Source organism: Calypte anna, chromosome 8, assembly GCF_003957555.1.
Source record: "Calypte anna isolate BGI_N300 chromosome 8, bCalAnn1_v1.p, whole genome shotgun sequence".
Lineage (NCBI taxonomy): Eukaryota > Metazoa > Chordata > Aves > Apodiformes > Trochilidae > Calypte > Calypte anna.
Genome location: NC_044254.1, coordinates 19,483,305 through 19,502,878, shown reverse-complemented (window position 1 = coordinate 19,502,878; position 19,574 = coordinate 19,483,305). Strand labels below are relative to the sequence as shown.

General features: G+C 37.4%; 1 protein-coding gene across 1 annotated transcript in view; it reads left to right on the top strand.

Annotated features, from left to right (window-relative positions):
• Nucleotides 1-29: 29 nt before the first annotated feature.
• ST6GALNAC3 (ST6 N-acetylgalactosaminide alpha-2,6-sialyltransferase 3) overlaps nucleotides 30-19,574 on the top strand; it is a 114,901-nt gene continuing 95,356 nt past the window's right edge. The window contains exons 1-2 of the mRNA XM_030455370.1: nucleotides 30-35; nucleotides 1,163-1,357. Of these exons, the coding sequence (XP_030311230.1) occupies nucleotides 30-35; nucleotides 1,163-1,357 (201 nt within the window). The remainder of the gene's footprint in view (nucleotides 36-1,162; nucleotides 1,358-19,574) is intronic.

The following is a 19,574-nucleotide window of genomic DNA, read 5'->3' as shown; positions in this document are numbered from 1 at the left end:
CCTCCCCAGTGAGCCAGGACTGTAGGTAAATGATGGTGAGCTCTTCTGCCAGCTCCCTCATCACCCTGGGGTGGATCCCGTCTGGTCCCATAGACTTGTGAGGATCCAAGTGGCTCAGCAGGTCACAGCCTGTTCCCTCCAGGATTTCAGGGAAGCTGCTCAGCTTCCTATTTCTCTCCACAAGCCCCCGAAGCAGCTGTCCTCAGGACAACCTGTCTTACTGTTGGAAACTAAGGTAAAGGAAGTGTTAAATACCTCATCCTTTTCCTCATCTTTAACTATATTTCCCCCCATGTCCAACAAAGAATGGAAGTTTTCCCAGCCCCTCCTCTTGCCCTTGATGTATCTGTAGAAAGACTTTTTTTTATCCTTAACTGAAGTGGCAAGATTGAGTTCAAATCATTCTTTTGTCTCTCTAATTTTCTTTCTACCTGACCTAACTATATTCCTAAACTCTTCCTGAGTAGTCAGCCCTTTTTTCCATAGACTGTAAGTTCTGTTTTTAACCTGAATTTTTTTCAGTATCTCCCTTTTCAGACAGACCGGTCCTCTTCCTTTCCTGCTTGCTTTTCGGCACACAGGGACAGTCTGCTCCTGGGCATTCAAGACTTGTCCTGACTTCACTGACCATTTATTCTAAAACATTTGAGTTTAGAGTACAAGTTCTTTTGCATGGGAATGATTAAAAATTAATACACAATAAATAGAATTTGTAGAGATCATCTTTGCAATAAACTTTCTATGGTGTGGCTGCAGATGGCATTTTTAGTTTGTGCACCTGTCATGTGTCTAGAGCACTGATGATTTGGACTGGAGACTTTGGTGTGAGTGTTTAAATAAAAATCTACATTTGAAATACTTGTAAAATTAAAAACTGATAAATACTTTTTGAAAAACAAAGAAACTCTCCTATTTTTGAGCAAAATGGATTAATTTCCAATCAATTCTACAAGAAACTTCCAAAACCTCTGAAATGCAAGTTTATCAAAACAAAATGACCCATTCACCTGTCCCCTTATGCAGCAAGGTGACTAACATAAAAATAATTTCACATAAAGCCTTCTGAAGTGTTCTTCCTCCACTCTACACTAGAATATATATATTTTCTATTAAATGAATTCTCAATTTTGATAATTTATTTTCTTTCTTATTCTCTTTACAGAGAAAGTCTGCTGTCGCAGTGAGTTTAATTGCAGCATTCCTCTGTCTGATCATTGTTCGTTTCACAAATGAAGTCACTTTCCCTTTGATCCTAAACTGCTTTGGACAAACCAGTGTCAAATGGATACCATTTTCTAATGGCCAAAGGCAGCCTCTGAGAACTCATTATGGATATATAAATGTGAAAACACAAGAGGTAAGACCTAGTATCAAAAGCACAGCAAAAGGGACCAGTAGATTTCTCTTTTTCTGATCCCACATAACTGCTTTTCTAACAACCTGCCCACTGCAAAAAGTAAACCAATGTTTCTGAGCAGTGTGTTTTAAAAGTGTGCTACCATTTAAAGGCCAATCAAATTTTTAAATTTCTGTGTGAGGAATTTTTTAGCGTAATTTCAAGTCTTCAGTCCCTTTAACTCAAAAATAAATTTTCTTGTGTGTTTGTAATCAAGTCCTAAAAATGTTTAATTTTGCTTGGGATATCCAAAGAGGAAGTAGGTTATATGAGTTTGTATATACATGGGAAAAGAACAGGAAATGATTTGTAAAATGAACATGAATATGATTGTAGAAAAGTTATAGAGATAGAAGTTTATTGAATTTTTCTCAAACTATTACATTAACACTTGGTAGCTATTCAAAAGTCAAGCATGTAGTTCCAGTCTATACTTTAGAATCCTTTGGCTTGTGTCTGCTTTGCAAAACACTTACTGAGTGATAAAAATACTTGTGTGATAAAAATTATATTTTAGAGACTCCTGATTTGAACTGTCTTAGATGACAATGATGTTGGTTGGTTTTGGTGCTTTTTCCCCAGACTCTCCCTGTCTCTCTCTGTACTACTTGCAACAGATGTAAACTTGCAAAATAAGTTAGCATTAAAAAATTCATTCTTTCAAGAAGTTGTTCCTGATCAGTTATAGCATTATTATGAGAAATGCTATCAGACTTCCTCTTACTGCCACTTATTTTTCTTTATAAAATTGCATTTATTATATTAATGAATGAAAATATTTCACATAACATCTTTTTTAGAGAATGAAAATACTTTCACAAGTCATGATATTTAGTCCTCTAAGTGTATTGGACAAGTTAGTGATTATTTTACCTTTAGAGTGCTAAACATGAAAATTATAGTGGGAGAAGTCTATAGTTCTGGGGAGGCAGAAAAAGGAGAAGCACCCAAAATGCAATCAGGATCTGAATCCTAGTTCCAGTGAAATGAATGGGAGCTGCTGTTTTGTTCAAAAGGGCCAGGGCTTCATTCAGCATATTTAAAATAAGATAGGACCAGGAACCCACTAAAATGAGAGGGCAGTGTGTTCTTCGTGTCCCTGGGCTGTTGCCACAGCATCAGGCATGGAATGTGAATGAGGCAGAGCTGCCACAGTCACTTGATCACTATCAGTCTGAACTGATAACTGGAGAAGAGATGAGCATACTAATCCATTTTTATTCACCATTGACTTCATCAGAGGTTAGATGTATCTTGTGAGAGCCTTAATTCATTCTTAAATTTGATAAGATGCTTGGAAGTTCTACAGTAAGCAGAAATTAATGTCCTAAAAGTTGGTGACCAGTATTGATTAGCAAGACATTTGTCTCCATTTAGTTTAGGTCATGAAGGACTACTTAAACTCAGTAATTTTGTTTCTCCTCTTGTATTTGCAGATTACATTAATTTTTGCTAATTAAAATTATAATGAACATGCTTTGCTAATTGTGAATGCACTGTCTTCTGACTTAATTATTCCCTGTATGAGGGAAGTGTTGTGCTGCCACTGTGAAAAGCTTTTACAGGGCTCATGTTCCCAACTCACACTCAAAGCTTTCTCAGACTACAATTTTTATAACACAGACTGCTTCATACAATATACATTTAAGTACTATTTGCACTGAAATGGCCATAAATTCTTAATTGTTCATAGATATTAAACCCACAGATCTCTTATTTCTTTAAGTGCCAAATGCAGAGAATGGTTAGGGTTGGAAGGGACTTTAAAGATCCTCAAGATCAAATTCAAATACATTGAATTTCTGCTAATGTGATAGAATTAAGACATTCTTTTCTAGTTTTATTGCTGCTGTGGTATGTAAGATAGGCAGAATATCCAGTCTGTGAGTGCAGCTAATGTCCTAAACAAACACAGCCAAGGTTTCTGCAAAATGGGGCATAGTCCTTCTCATCAGTGGGCAATGTCCAGAAGATGAGGAAACCATACCATAATGAATTATGAGAAAATTATGCCATGTCATGGAAGATGGAAGAGAAGGCTTTTTAAGACATAGATTTTGGCTTTCTCTTTTCTGTTTTATTGAGAGAATCTATATAGACCAGTTGAATGTGTTCATGGGCCTCCAGGGTTTGCTTTGGAGCCTGTTGCCCCACCGTGCCTACATGTCTCCTGCTGTCCCATAACATTCCTTCCTCTTCCTCAGCGGTTTCCAATGTCCTCCTTCTTTTCTTCACCTCTGTTCTCCTTACCCGTTGCTCTCAGGCTCCACTCTGAGGCCTGGCTACATGTAACATGCCAGGGCTCTCTGATCCCAACTTTTTGGTGTACTTAAATAGTAAATATGCAGTCAACAAAACAGCAGACTGATTTACCACTTACTCAGTCATCTGATGAGACAGAAGGGCTAGAAAAAACAGGTGAAATACTACCTTTCCTGTTCCCTCCTTGCATATTCACTTTTCTGAGGAAAAATTAAAAAAGCCCACAAGATTTTAATCCATAGGAAAAATGTTGAAGTAGGAGGAAGTGACTTCTTTTGGGGTAAGGTTGTGTGGGATGACACTTGAAAACATGAGATGATGGAAAATTAGTCACTTGTTTAAGGCCGAAGTGATCAGTGATTTATATTAAAGATGATCAGGCAATCCCATGATATGAACATCTGTATTATCTCTCATTAAAAACTATATCTAGATTGTATGCAAGTATTTAATATAAAATGTGAAGAGAGACATAACTTAATCTCTAATAATACAGGTTTGTTGCTACAGTTTCCTTGATTTGTAGCTATAGCAACATCTTTGGAAAAATTTACTGTAAGTACAGTAAATATACAATATTTGAAATAGAAATAGATGTGAAGTACTGGCCCATTATGTATAGACACATTTTAGTTGACTTTTGAGATATTTTTGAAATAGATGATTCTCCACCTACAAAATATGCCTTCAGTACCTGTCCTCCCTCCCCTCCAGAGAAGAAGGTAGTCCTCCTAGTAGTTGTCCATGATGTGATCTCTTTTCCCTCTTCTGTGTCCACAGCAGAGGGGGGTCCTGATATTTGTGAGACCATGGATGATAGTTTTACCATATTGCTCTCTTGAGCAAGTTACATGTTTTCTGCCCTTTCAATGAGGTCTATGAGCAAGGTGACCTTTCTGTCCCTTATTCAGTCCTTCTTTGTTGTACCTATAGGTGTTTAGTGATAGGTCCCATGAAATCCATCTTTAAGAAATATCATGCCTATCATGTGCTAGTTACTTTATCTTATTCCTGTTATTTTTCATAGAAAATATTACTTTGATAAAACACAGTGGTTACCTAATTGAAACCTATTGTAATTTGAGTAAACTTCAACCCCTCCTGCCCCAAGCTGATGTAATGATTCTTCTTGTGTATTAAAAGTGAGCTAGCAGCTACAAAATAGCAGGTATAGAAAAATATAATCTTCCTCCTTCTTTTCTACCACTTCTATTCTGCAAAGAGTTCTAGCAAAATTAATGAACATCATGTATTTAAATTGCAGCATTATGACATCAATTTAAAACCCATTAGCAGTTTGAAACTTTATGCTAGGCAAGCCTAATAGTGTTCTTAGATATTTGATTGTGCTTCTTGAAAGGTGAATATTGAATAGATTTTTACTCTACCATCAGTATTAAAATAATATAGCAGTTTCCTACATACGTAAAATCTGAAATACAGCTGCAATATCACTTGAAACATAATTATAAGAAGTATCTTCAAGTACTATACAAAGATTTACACTGTTCCTGGAAAAGGGTAACTTCTGAGATGACCTAAAATCCCCACATTAAACTGCATCTGTGAGAGCTAATGGCTTAATCTAAAATGAATTCTGAGGGAGAGAAGAGCCTTTATGTCATGAACACTGAAGAATCTCATTGTATAGTGGTGAGCACTAAATAAAAGGAAGACGTATTGAAGCAGGTAAGATTTTTTGAAAAATCCTGTTGTAACTGAAGAAAGAGGCAAAATAGTGTTGATATTGAAGAAATAAATTTGAATCATATTCTCATATATCATTTTGTCCCGTAATCTGAACAAAATTTTATACAAGCCTTAATTGCTTGCCAGTTTTGGCACATGCAGCCACATGGATGTGTGAATATATAGCCTAACTCTAGTTTCTTAATTTTTTTCTTTTTTACCAGAAGTTGTATGGAAGAACTCAATTCAAGGTAAATACCATTTCAACACTAGCAACAGCATAGTTGTCAAACACATTAGAGAGCAGTTACAGGAAGGATCTGTGCTAACCATGGGAGACCAGGTTCTTATAAATCTTGGGTAACTGAGTTTAAAAGTTCACAAAAAAGCCATGAATGTGATGTATCTTTTAATAGTAGTTTCTTTCCAGATATGGGAGAAAGAAAAAAAAAATTGAAACTTCTATATGAAATAGTAAAAATAAGTAAAGCCACTGATGAACACTGGAAGGTTTAAGTTTTGCCGCTTAGTGATGGATGCAGAATTATACTTAATGTGAAGAGTAACTTGGAGAATAGCTCTGGGCTTCATGTCAAAACAGAAGGTACCAGACTGCTGACTTCAGGGGTGTTCATTTCATGCTCTTGCTTGGAAGAACGGGGTGTTAGACCAATAACCTACACCAACTGAACTCACTGTGACAGAAAGTTGCTTAGTATTTAATTTCTGACATGTTCATGACTTCCTTTCTATCTTTTCCTTTGGGATCTTATTCATTGCTGCAGCATAAGAATTCATAGGATATTTTGTTAGGAAAAGGTCATCTTTTTCATAGTCATTTATCATTTATATGCCTTCAAAGACAATTTTATAACAATTTTTTGGTTATATGATTTTGGCCTTATAATCATGTAATAATAATAACAATAGTAGTAATAATGGAAGTAAAGCTAGACTGTTTGCTAACTATCCCACAGCTCCCATTCCTGGCTGTAGGAGGCTTTGACACACACTTGAAAATAAAATTCCTGCTGAAGACAAGAGTGAATGAACATCTCCAAGAGTATATCTTGTATTAAAGAAACAGTCCTAACTAGAAATTATTACCAGAGTTCCCACTGCCCTCTTCCTCTTTCCAACTCCCTTTTTGCCTGAGAGAAGAGAAAACCATCAGAATAAACTGCAAGGTCCACTTGAAACTACTCAGGCTTTTATAAACCTTCGGGAGTGAAGGGAACACAGTTGATGTGTGTCCTCAGTAGAGTCAATCCTGCCAGCTCAGCCATTTCCCTTCTGTATATATGGAATTAACTTAGGTTTTTAAAGCTGCCACAACTCTGATGGTGTCTCATGAGGAAAAAGTCAAGTGCCAGGATAAATATATCAAGTATTCTATATGAAGGAATTAAATCTGCTCCACACAGAGCCTGAATGTGATGAGTCAAGCTGTGCTGCCTTTGTGGCAGCTCTGCTTTAAAAAAAAATACTAAGGGACCTGAGAAGAGATTATGATCAGACAGTGAGCTGTGCCATCAGAAGTCAGTCCCTAAAGAATCTGAGCTGGTAGAAATAAATGTCTACAATGAGCAGCCATGGGCTGGATTGATGGAATGGAGCTTACAGGCTATACCAGAAAAGGTGCTGGTGTCATAGATTTGCCATCCACATTGGTTATATGTAATTTCCTGAGATATTTTTAAATGCTAGTTTACATTAGACAGTGCTAGAGTCCCTCTGAGAAGTTGCCAGTTGTTTTCCGTGTGAGAAGTGTGAACAGTGCCTCTCCAAATGAGATACACAGCTTTGTGAAAATTGACTTGAGACCATTTGAAAAAAAGAGACAAACCTAAGTTTTGTAGTTAGCCAGTATGATAAAAAACTCCAGTGAATGAAGTTCTGTTTCAGTGAAAAGGCAGGTGGACCAGACAAACTGCATGAAGCCTTCCTTGGACTGCTACAGAAAAGAGCAAAGAGGTTTGGTTTGGTTTGGTTTGGTTTGGTTTGGTTTGGTTTGGTTTGGTTTGGTTTGGTTTGGTTTGGTTTAACAGCTGCTTGAATGAGTCTAAACCACTGGGGAGGACAGGGAAGGAAGGCTGGCTGGTGTAATGAGCAGATAAAGCTAGTGGTCAAGGGAAGGAAGGAGGACCTTGCTGTAACATGAATATGCTTTTTGTCTGGATGAGAACTGAATTCTGGCACGGTGATGAGATTTCAACTTTTGTGACTAATACTTGCTAAATGAAGGATGAGCAGATTTGCACTACTAGCAAGCCAAGTGTCCTCTTGGTGTTTCATTTCATTCCATTTACCCAATAAATATTCTTCTACTACTGCTGCTTTAAAATTAAGATGCCTCCAGCATAAGTTCTGTGTCATCTTTCCAAGTTTCTACCTGGAGTCTGTTTCTTGCAGAGACTGAAGGTATCCTTTGCAGCAAAGTGTTTTTGTTTTGGATGCAGTGATTACTGCTAAGGAACACTTTGTGTTGGTGTATAAAACATACATCATAGAGTAAAAAGAACCTTTGAAAATGGAATTTTGCTCATATAATTGTTTCTACACCAGGGGTTTCTGCTGGCTATGGCAATCAGTGATTTTGGCTCTCTGTGCTCTTGCCCAGCACAGCTATTCTGGCAGAGATGAGCAGCACTGAGCTGACCTGAGGCTGTTACCACTTCCCCACACAGTTGCACAAACATGTGCAGGTGTGCATGTAAACACAGCAGCTAGAACTTGCCCAAGAGACAGACTCCTGACACAGACAATCCTGACAATTACTGGCTAGTTTCAAATCCACAGCCATCTTCCTTGAAAGCCTTTGCTTTCCAAGCTTGTTCCCATGGCCATCTGTCATAGCCTGTGTTTGGCAGCTTCAGGTTCTGCTGCAAGGCTCTGCAGATTGGATACATAGTTTTGTCTTTTTTATCATTCTTTGAGTTGGTGCAAAGTTTCTACCACACAGGTCTTTTCTCTTAGGCTTTTTGTTAGATTAAAGTGTGAACCTTAAATGCATTTTTGAGCTGTTAATCTGTTCTGTTTGCCCTCAGACAGGGATGGAACAGGTGGACTCATGTAACTGCTGCACAGAGAGAAATGAGTTCAGAGACTCTTAGAGGAGATGCAGATTGCACCAGCAATAATTGCTTTTCTTGGGATAGTTTCTCTCGTCTGACTGAATCCACTTTCCATACTATCAAACATGTATTATTTGGTCTGTAAGAGGGCTATATGACTGTCATGTCAAAGACCTCATGCCCTTAATGACATTACTGTACTGGCAGTGTGTGTATTTTAAAGCTCTACTTGATAGACCTACAGTATCTGAAATTAAGATCTACATTTTCAGTGCGTGTATCTGTAAATTTTGTCTACTTTTCAACTACCTGTAAACCAATAAGTAATATTACCACCAATGTTGAAAAGGTCATGGTAAATTGTGTCCATGGGGCTGCACCCTAAAATGAAAACCAATTCAGTCTGTGGAGGACAGGAGAGGAAATGAAGTTCTCAGTTACTCTCAGTATTTCTTTCATCCATTGTCTTCTTTTTCCCCATTTAATACATTTTTCATATTCAGCTAGTCAGAGTACAGTAATCTGTTGTTTTCTGTCATCCAGCAAAGAAGTTGGCATGCCCATTAGAGAAATCCAGCATTAAATGAAATTCCAAAAATGAGTGCAAGGAAATTACTAGAGTGATTTTGGGATTGTCTGCTTAATACCAGCAATTCATCCTCCATTACCATCCCCTAACCCAGGGGTGCATGTTACTGCCTTTACCTTGTTCGTACCACTCAAGTTGTCTTTTCCACGAGAAATATCTTTTTTTTTTCCAAGTATGCCTTCTTCAATTTAGCTTTAAGAATCTATTTTAGATAGCATCCAGAGTTTTGGATTTGAAACTGATGGAAACACCACAGGTCTTGGATCAATATTTCTCCATGGGGCAGAAGCTTCTTGCTCCAGTTAGAAGCTGCCAGGAGAGTTCAGAGGCTTTGTATTAACATTACAGCAGCCAAAGTGCAAGTTGGTTTGGGTTGAGTTCCCTGGTTCTCATTCAGTGATGTTATCACCCTCCCTTCTGCCTTTTCCAGAACTGATGCCTGGGATTCATGCTTGTAAAGAGAAAACATAATTTGTGGAGTGCATAAGTTGAAACACTATTTTTGTAAGCTTTTCATTAGATGTCTTCAGATTCCTTTGAAGTGCCTGAGTACACAGGAGTCACCCCAAAGTAGTTCCACGGCAGTCCACTGAAATCTTAGATCAGCACTGGTGAATATACTACAATAGAAATTAAACACCAAGGTGAAGGACAAAGTTTGGCCTTTTGGTAAAAACAATAACCCTGTATTTGACAACATACAGTATTTTATGGAACTGATCAATGAATGACCATTTTGTTCTCAGGTATTTTTTGTGTAATTAATTTTATTGATTTAATAACATTTTTGAACTTATGCAATGTCTCATGCTTGTATCTCTAGCATGTAAAAGATTTGTAATGCCTGGACCAATTCCTGTTAGCTTTTCTATTTTAGATCCATGTTGTCCTAAATGGCTGATGTGTTTCTTCATCCTCTGTCCTCTTCAGTTTCTCTTGTCCTTCGCTTACCCAAATTTCTTTCACTAGAACACTGGATTACCTCTTTTCCAAAAGTACACTGCCATTCAGAACAGCTTCTAAGCAACAGATTGGAGATTTAGGAGATGGGAGGCTGTTCTTAACAAGCCAGCTACTGATACATTCTGCACAAGGTTTGGCTCTTGAATAGATGTAAGATGTACCCCCAAAATGAATGCATTTTATTTATTTATCCTCAAGTGACAGGCGTGGAAAAGCAACTGGAAGAACCAGTAGAACTTATGGCAGAATTGTGCCTCAGCTGAGTTCATATATATTTTTAAATTTATGTACATTATAAGAATAACTTCTTTCTCAAATGGAGTGAGTCCCTAAAAAGTTTATTTGCAGACATGCCAGGGTCTCCTGAAGGCTGAGTTCAGGCACTTTTCAGTGTTTTTAAGGCTGGACAGGCTCTCTAGTTAAAAGCCAGAGGAATTCAATTTTCTCAAACACGTAGTAGATGGTGTTTCTTCGTTTCTCCTCTCAATGGCAGAACTTCAGGGAATCCCCAGGAGTGTACCTGGGAGACAGAGGAACCACCCTGTGGGATCCCCTATTAAGGTGAGTCCACTCATTTCTGCTCCAGTTGGTCCTTGGTGTTGGATGCACCTTGTCATTCCCAGTATCACTGACAATTGATGGAGCTGATAACATTACTCTAAGGAAAATAAAGATGATTAGTGTTTATCTCTCACTCAGAGAACAGGCAGAGGAATAGGTCAGAACTCTTACAAACTATCTTCAGTTTCTGTCCTGCTGCTGGTGTGTGCCAAAGTACTGTTCAGTGCTTCACTTTTGTCATGTTCCAAAAGGATTCATGCTTATAAAAAGAAATTAACATTTCTAGATCAAGTCATTTCTGGTGAAGTTCAAAAAGTAAATTGAGGCCAGTCAGACTGACTCTTGAAAAAATTATTGGGGACCTACTAGCCTAAACCTATTATCACTTATTACCATTGTATTACAGTCACAACTTTATTGTGAGAACAGCAACAAAAGTAATCTTTCTATTACTCTAGTGCTTTATTCTGACTGACAAAGGATGAGGCAATCCAGCTACTGTGACAGCAGTGTTGGCACATATTATATAATGATATATAGCAGCTTCCATTGGATGCCATTAATTTTTGCATGAATTCTGTCTGTCTGTGATAAGCATGTGTAACTCCTAATAAATTATTTTGGAGCTGAGCACAAGAATCAAGGAGAAATGGTCTTTTGTCGGCATGCAGGCTGGTGATAGCTGAAAATGAGAAAGCAAAACTGTCAGATAATTGTGGATGAGAAGTAATTTTCAAGCAATGGATGTAGGTGATGCTGTTTTTTGTTTAAAATGAGTTGCCACCTCTGCTGACAAGAACACAAGGTAAACTGCCATGAAATCTAAAGCATTTGTTATGTTCAGGCTGCTGATAATCACATAGGAGCAAGCAATGTGGAGCTCTTTCCACTTGCTCTTAAATGGCTTGTTCCTGTTCTAGTGGGTGTTATCCACTCTTCATTTCCTGGGGAAGAAATGGCCTTCTGTGAGGTTGTTATCTGAATAGCACAGGAATAATTTTCTGCAAACCCAACTATTATCATAACAGAATCCTTAAAAAAAATAAATCATAGTGACACTGAGGTTTCTGAGATTGGTGGCTTCCTTTAAGGCCTCCATTTCCTCTGGTATTACTTCCAGTCCTACACAGTAAAGCTACAGTGCTTGCCCACCTTGAATAGTATGAATAATGCATATATTTTTCTGCTAGTTTCTGGGAGTGCTGCATGGTTGCATATGCAAAAAGTAAAATGTAGAGCTGGACAAAAAACAATTGGCTGCTTATCTCCCTGATAGTATATGATTGCCCATACCCCACGTTAACTCAGATTTTAGCCTGTCTGGTTTTATATTTACAGTGTAAGATCATGCAGTGGACTAATCATTCAACATTTCATTTTTTCCTCAGACTGAGATATGAAAAATATTGAAAATGTTTATACCTCTCTATTCTTCCTTCTTTAAAGATCTCAAATATTTCCACTTCTCATTCTTGTCTTCCAGTATATACAGAAATTGCAGTTCCACCTTCATCACTATGTTATCAAGCAAAACTCTTCCTTTTTTCCTAAATTGTAGCAAATGCCTATCCCCTTCTCACTGTCTCACTTTCCCAGAACTTAGAATCATAGAATCATAGAATTGGCTGGGTTGGAAGGGACCTCATAGATCATCGAGTCCAACCCTTTTACCACCGTTGCGGTTGCTAGACCATGGCACTGAGTGCCACATCCAGTCTCTTTTTAAATATCTCCAGGGATGGAGAATCCACTACTTCCCTGGGCAGCCCATTCCAATGCCTGATCACTTAACATGGAATCCAGATGTAATGGGAGGCAGAAGGTGATATAGAAATATTACCTCTGCTTCTAGATATCAATTTACCTGAGATTTATTTTTCTTAAGATTTTTCGGTTGTTTTTTCATGAGATTAATAATTTAATTGTTTTCCAAGATGGTGCCCAGCTTGTTCCTTTCCTCATGCTTTCCTGCTCTTTCTGCAAATATCAATTATTTTCTCCTAAAGATTGTTTATAAAGATAAAATAGATTTAACAAAGAAAAGCTCACAAGGATGTGTGTTGTGTAAGGCCAATTAAAAGGTTTAGAGCTAAGAGGCGAACTGATTTGCTTTCTTTGGTTTTGGGTTGTTTACTTTGGTGCTTGTTGGGGTTTTTTGGCTCTCTTTGGTTTGGTTGTTTTGTTTTAGTTCATGTGAGAAATCCTTCAGTGGTTTGAATTATTCTTGGGAACAGGATTTTTGGCTATCATGTTTCCATTCATTCTGCAGTAGTGTTCCTGCATTTTAAATGTGTTTGTTCATTAGAGGAACGGAATGTGCCAGATCAGTTAGGAAGTTATAAGTGCAGTGTACATTCAAAATACCTGTATATACATTTATAGATCTTGTATTTTCAGCATAATTGTCCCAATTATCAAGGAAGTTGTATTCTCAACTCCTGAAAATCAGTCTTTTTATAATTTTTTTAATTAAACACAAAAGGATGTTTAGTAATTTCCCTTCATTCACGAAGCAGGTAATTTTTCTTTGAAAAATCTTGTTTGCTTTGCAAGGTTGGTACAAACATAAATATAGTTTTAGTAACTACTTTATCAGTAACAGACATTTCTACATTAGATGTGAGTGAGCAGATATCATCACATAATACATGTTTAGATCTGTTTGAATTTTTAAATTGCTAGAGGATCCATTAGAGGATCGATAGATAGAAAGTGGCATTTTTTGTTTCTTTCCAAGAATTTCTCTGCATAGCCATTAGTTATTTTTAGATGCAATGAAGTATTTGTCTAACTAAGGATATTCTAGGTTTCTATGATTTTCTTCTATTTGAGGAAAGATAATCTTTAAAAAGTGTTCTACACAGAGGTAGTAAATATTTTTCAATGATCTAGAGGACTTTGGAAGGCAAATGTGTTTCTAGATTGCTTGTTCAGGTTTGCTCCCATCATCTCTGTAAATAAAATCTCTGGTTCTTGCTCTTTATAGAATCTTTGTGTGTGCCTACAAGACACTCTTCCTGTTCAATGGATTTGATGTTGTTGTCAGGTTCATATCCAAATTCTGTCGCTCTTTGAAAACCACTGGTCACAGTGTCCTGCAAAAGTTTAAGTGTGAAGGAGACTGAAACATCCCCATATCCACAGCTGCTAAACACAGCCCTGTGCGCACTGGCATTTTAAAATTCTGTGTTTGGCCTCATTGTAGCTAAACTATTTCTGGTAATCAGTTGTATTTGTGGCTACCATATACATTCTACTGTGAAAGGATGCCCAGTTTCATTTTGCAGCAGAAAATGGCCCTGACGTGAGCTTTAGTCCATAGGTAATAGGTTCTTGAAGGCTCAGAATGTTGCTTTCAGCAAAATGCTAATCTGGTGAATTGGTACATTTAACAGCAATCCAAAAATGCACCCTTTATTGTAATATGCAGTTGATTGTAACAATTATGGGTGCCATTTAATGGTGCCATCCCTTAGCCTTCCAGTGTGTTATTCCTAGAGAATTTGTTAGTGATGAAATCATTACAGTTTTACAGAAATGAAACAAGTAGCTACTGAAATTACTCTCAAAATCTAATTTTAACTTCAATGGAGTTTTTCCAGTTATGAATGTTAAGGATATGTGTGCTACTTTTTTTTTTCTTTTTTTGTAGAAGCGGTGCTTTTATCTGTATGCTTATTTTTATTTCACTGTCTATTATCCATATATTAGGTTTTGCTCCTCACTTTCAGTTGTAGTCAAAAATAGCTTTAGTCCAATTTGCCTTTTATCTGATATTCTTCCATTCTTATTTCCCCTGCCACATAAATGAAAAAAGCAATGTATTTCCTTACTTAGGACCAGCCTAAAATTACCCAAATTAACACAATGGAGATCCCTACTTTTATCAATGCCTGAAATGCTCGATTTCCTTTTGAGAGGAAATTATGAAACATGTATTTTCTTGCCTGCAAATCAGTTAAGGTGTCCTGTATGCCACTTCCCATATAGTTTCTGATTAAAATAAAGCAAAAAAACAAAACAAAACAAAAAACCAAAAAACCCATAAAAAAACCTGAAAGGAAATTTTGCTTGGTTAAGAACAGTTGAACTTCTTGATACCCTATGTATCCTGTTAGGTTGTCTCTGTATTGCTCTATTTTGTTCTAATTAAAAGATGTGATATATTTCACCACTTTCAGAGTGAAAGCCTGACATTCATTTTTAGTTGTATGATCCTTTCTTTCTGCTCTTGATCTTATAGTATAGATTGATCTTACAAAAGCTAAAAAAAGTCCATTATCTGTTCATCAGAATCTCTCTCTGTGGTCACAACGCTGGAGCAGAGAGAGGGTAGGTGGCCACTAACCATCACTTTTGTCACCAGCCATAGAATAAGCTTGACTGCTGGGCTCAGAGGAAAATAGTGCAGAAATAGCTTTTATTTCCCATATTCCTAGGTGTCTTGGTTTTTTTGTTTTTTTTTTTTCCTTCTCCCTAAAGCAGCAGACTGACTGAATGATAATAACTTAATTTGATAACTATTGTAGCAAATTTGCCTTTGGAAAACCAGAAATCTATGAATCCGTGTTTCTAAAAACTTACAAGTGTTTGCTATATCTATACAAAATGTGTTAATGTGTACTTGGACCCCTTGCTCTCATTTTGCTTGGAAAGAGGCCACCCTTCCTCCTAAGCAGAGAAAGCTTTCCAAAGTAAGGAGGGCAATATCATTGACATGGCTTGGGTGATCCTGTGGATTTCTATAATTTTGCTTAACAGTTGCTTCCAAAGAATCTCAGAAACTATTCCTTCGGAGTAAATTATTAAGACCATTGTGCTTATGTCCTGCTGTTGTAAAAATTGCTGTGGGATTGTTACCTTTCACCTAGGTGGTCCTCACTGATGGGCAGAAATGACCTTGATTTAATGTCTCATCTGAAGGCAGGCAGCTCTAACTGTGCAATGACATCCCCCAAACACTCTTCTGCAGCATCAGCATTGGATACAAGCCCATGGCTCAGTCAGAGATGTGCATCTCTGACCTTCTAGCACAGAGGCACTGGTGATGCCAGCTCTGCTATGCTGTCAAGCAAAGGATTTGTTTTTAAAATCCAGAAGTAAAAAAATTGAGATAAACACAAAACAGACTTCTATAATGAGGAAAAAAAAAAAGAAGAAAAACCCCAAAACAAACAAAACCAAACCAAACCAAAACAAAAAAACCCTGGCAATAAACCCCAGACAATCTTATTTTCTGTTGCCAAGCTGCTTTGTTTTCAAGGTTGTTGGGAGTAATTTACTTCATTAATGCAGTTCTGTATCATGATCTATTTAAATTTTTTCCCAGAATGAGTTCTTTTAGCTAAATGAAAGCTTTTTGAAGAACATGATTTTATGTCACAGGCACAGCATTAAATAGAGCAATTCCAGTTCAATGGCAAAGTGGTGGGGTCAGAGTCTGTGGTCTGCATTTTCTAAGTGCTTTGCATGGGTTTGCATGCACACAGCTTGCATTAGCATAAACACAATTTGTGCATGTGGCCTCTGTGCTGTACTTTGGGAATGTGGCCCTCAGTAGGGAAGATATTTACAGCACTGAAGCCCATGGTGGGAACTTTGAACAGCTCTGCTCCATACAGAAAACATGCACCCAAAGTAGGACAAGCATACTGAAAATTATGTCCTGGCAGTTAAGATATTTATTTATACACACTGCTGTGCAAAACTGAAAGGAAATATCATTCAGGATTAATACATTTTGCAGAACTAATAAGAGAAAAAAACTGTCATCAGAAAAGATTTTTGCTGATAGTAATTTTTTTTGTAGTGTTAGTACAAAGAAAATATAATGAATAAGTAAAAGCTTTGTTACTTTGCTAATTATATTTCACTAACAGTGGAATGACCTCTTTATACTTTTGAGTACTCAGTAGAAGTAACTCCACATATATTTACATGGATATTTAAATTTTACTAGTTTATATTTTCAGTTCTAATATCTATGCTTTGCACAGGAAGCAAGCATCTCAGAAAGGCTTCATCCAACATTGCATTGTAGGATCCTTGCATTTGCTTGCATCATATCTAGAGCTGACTGGTAGTTAAATCTTCAAGTTCGAAGGACTTTGCTAAAAGAATTTTCAGTTCATTTTAAATTTAAGTGATGGAGCACATGCCAGTGTCTCTTTTTTCCCCTGCTGTGTGTCCCTGCCTGTCTGTTCTCCAGTCCCTGCAGGGTAACTCCTGGATGGAGTAACTCCACTGATCTCCATGTGAAGGGAGCAAATGGGGCTTTTACAGGATATATGATAATTCCCTAGGTAAATGGACCATGCTAAATACGTCACCTTTACACACATGTGGAAAGGTTTGAGATAGCAAGGACATTTTCAGTAGCAGTAATACAACAAAGTCAAAGAAGTTTTCTTTGAGATCAAGTAGCCTTCCCATTTTGCAGACTGGAAGAGACCTTGATGTTGTCATTTTCCTCTGACCACAAAGCAGGTCAGCAGCAGGCCAGATCACAGCTCAGGCTTCCTGTGTCAGAGGCCCCTGTTCTGACCTCTAGACTTTAATTTATGACCTGGCTTGTATGTCTAGTGAATAACTTCTATTCCAGAAATGAGAACTACCAGGTGAAAGATACAAAAAGCTACTTAGAACATAGACTCTTTAAATACCTCTTCATTAGTTTACCTAATGAATCTTGTAATATGAATGCCAGTTAGACTCAAGATTTCAAATGTTTCTTTAATATTAATACTTTATTTCTTAATGACATACTTGCTTGTCAGAGAAAAATATACTATTTTCTCTAGAGCTAATTGGAAAAATATTTTCCCCCAAACATTCATGACATTATAATTAAAAATAAAAATAATGTGGCTACTGAAGGAGAGGGTGGTATCCTGGTACTTCCACTGTTAATATGTTAGTTCAGATGACTGAAATGTATGTGGTGGATGGGAAGATTCTGTCCCTGCCATGGACAATACAAGGGTCACTCTTGTGCTGTGGTCAGATCTCTTGAGGTTTTTTTGCTTGTGTACCTTTGAAACTGACATAATACGAGCACGGCTGCAAAGTCAAGGTTCAGGAACTGGAAAATCCCATAATTGAAATCAGTTGTTTGCTCTTGATTCAGACTTCTTCGATGTATTCACAGCTGTGCATAGTGGGACAACTTCAGCCTTGTTCATTATCCAGATTCTACCATTTCTGGTGGGAGCTGGAAATGTATACAGAAGGTTGCTAGGGCTGCTGCCTCCTTTGCTGAGGAAATGGTAAAATGTGAAGGAGTCAGGACATAAGAATGGAATACAAGGCTGTCACTGCATTAACTTTAGCTGCTAGATGCTCTTCTTGCCTCTGTTACAGAATTTCTGTGATTCCAATCTAATCAAGCCATGTTGTTACTAATTGTGTATTGCTTACTTTCTGAAAGCTTAGTTTGAGACCCTTGGGTCTGATTTATGAAACACTGATCTTTCACAGAGATAGCTCCAGTCAATGAAAATTATTTGAATATGCAAATTACCAAAGAATTCTAATTGCTCCAGGTTCTGTGTGCCAGTGAGTGTGTAGGTCTTAATTTAATTTATAACTTCCACCTTAGTTTCTCAGACCTCTCCTGCTAAAGAGGGCTAATACAAACTTGTCTCTCTTCAGAACTGTGTTTGAGAAGAGAGGAGCTACTAGAATGCAAGTGCTGTATGACAGCCCCAGCAGAAATTAATAAGTCTCAGAGCAGTGTGTAAATAGTGCTCAATAAATGAGGCGTGAGGACACATTGACTAATGACAGGAAAACAAATGCATTCAGTAGCTGCTCATTATGTCAGTCAGTGCAGGCAGGGGTCCAGTGGAAAAATAGTAGGTGGCTGGGTAATTAAAGATAGGATCATAATGTGTGCACACAAGGTTGCCCAATTAGGGCTGCACAGAAACCTCAATTCTGACACTTTCCTAAATTTTGAATGCTTGATTTTGAACATTTAATCTTCCCTAGCATATTTTTGGTGTATTTACATATATATGCTCCCCATTGCCTCCTTCATTGCCAAACTGTTAATTAGGTAGAACTACTGAGAAATGCAGTTAGTTGGATAAACAGGGGTTTGCAATGAACCTTGGATATCATGCTGCAGAACAGAAAACTTCAGGCTGTCAGAGCTTTGAGGAGTTTACGTCCATGATAATGAACTTTGCTTAATTATCTTTAAGAAGTTAGTTATGTTTTCAGTGCAGTATCTTTTCTTACACATTATGTTTCATTATTTCTAGTTTTGCTTCTACATTTACTTTTGATGGCTTATTGATGATGATGTGTATGAAACATCTTTTAATGAGGATGGTATTCCTAAGACTCTTGTCCCTTGAATGTGAGCAGTCTTTAGACATAGAACTCATTTTAGAAGAAAATTTTATTTCCTCCATTTCTGCTTTTGGAAAAAAATTTATCTGGCTGGATATTTTGGTTCTAAAGTGCAGCTTTCTAGCTGACATGAACTGCTTGTGTGATTTGGAACTTTTCAGGGTGTCAGTGAATAACAATAAACATAAAATTGGAAAAATGGAGTCTGGGGCAGGAGGGCGAAGGAGAAGAAAATATAGAAGACTGTATACAGAAGACATTTTATATTAAGCATGCAAACAAGTTATATCAGTGCTTCATTGATGCTGCTTTCCTGAGCTGTGCCTCTACAACTACACTATAAGTGGTCTACTTAAATCAGGATGCCAATAGCCTGAACTAGAGCCAATTTTGCCAACATGGGTTCCTAAAGGCACCTCCTTTGCTCCACTACTTCTCTACCTTCATAGTCTGTCCCTAAGATGTTACAGAGTTAAAACAGTCTTGTTTCCTTGCAAAACAATGTTCTGTGCTAAGTTGAGGGTTGTAACTAGATGGTTCTTTAAGGTCCTTTCCAACCCAAACTAGTCTATGAAGTTAGTCTTCATACTAAAGGGACAGCTTGTGCTTCACCATTAGCAATAGTATCAAAAAAGAAATCCAGGTGACAGGTTCAGGATTAGAAAGCCTGAAAAACTCTGTCTAT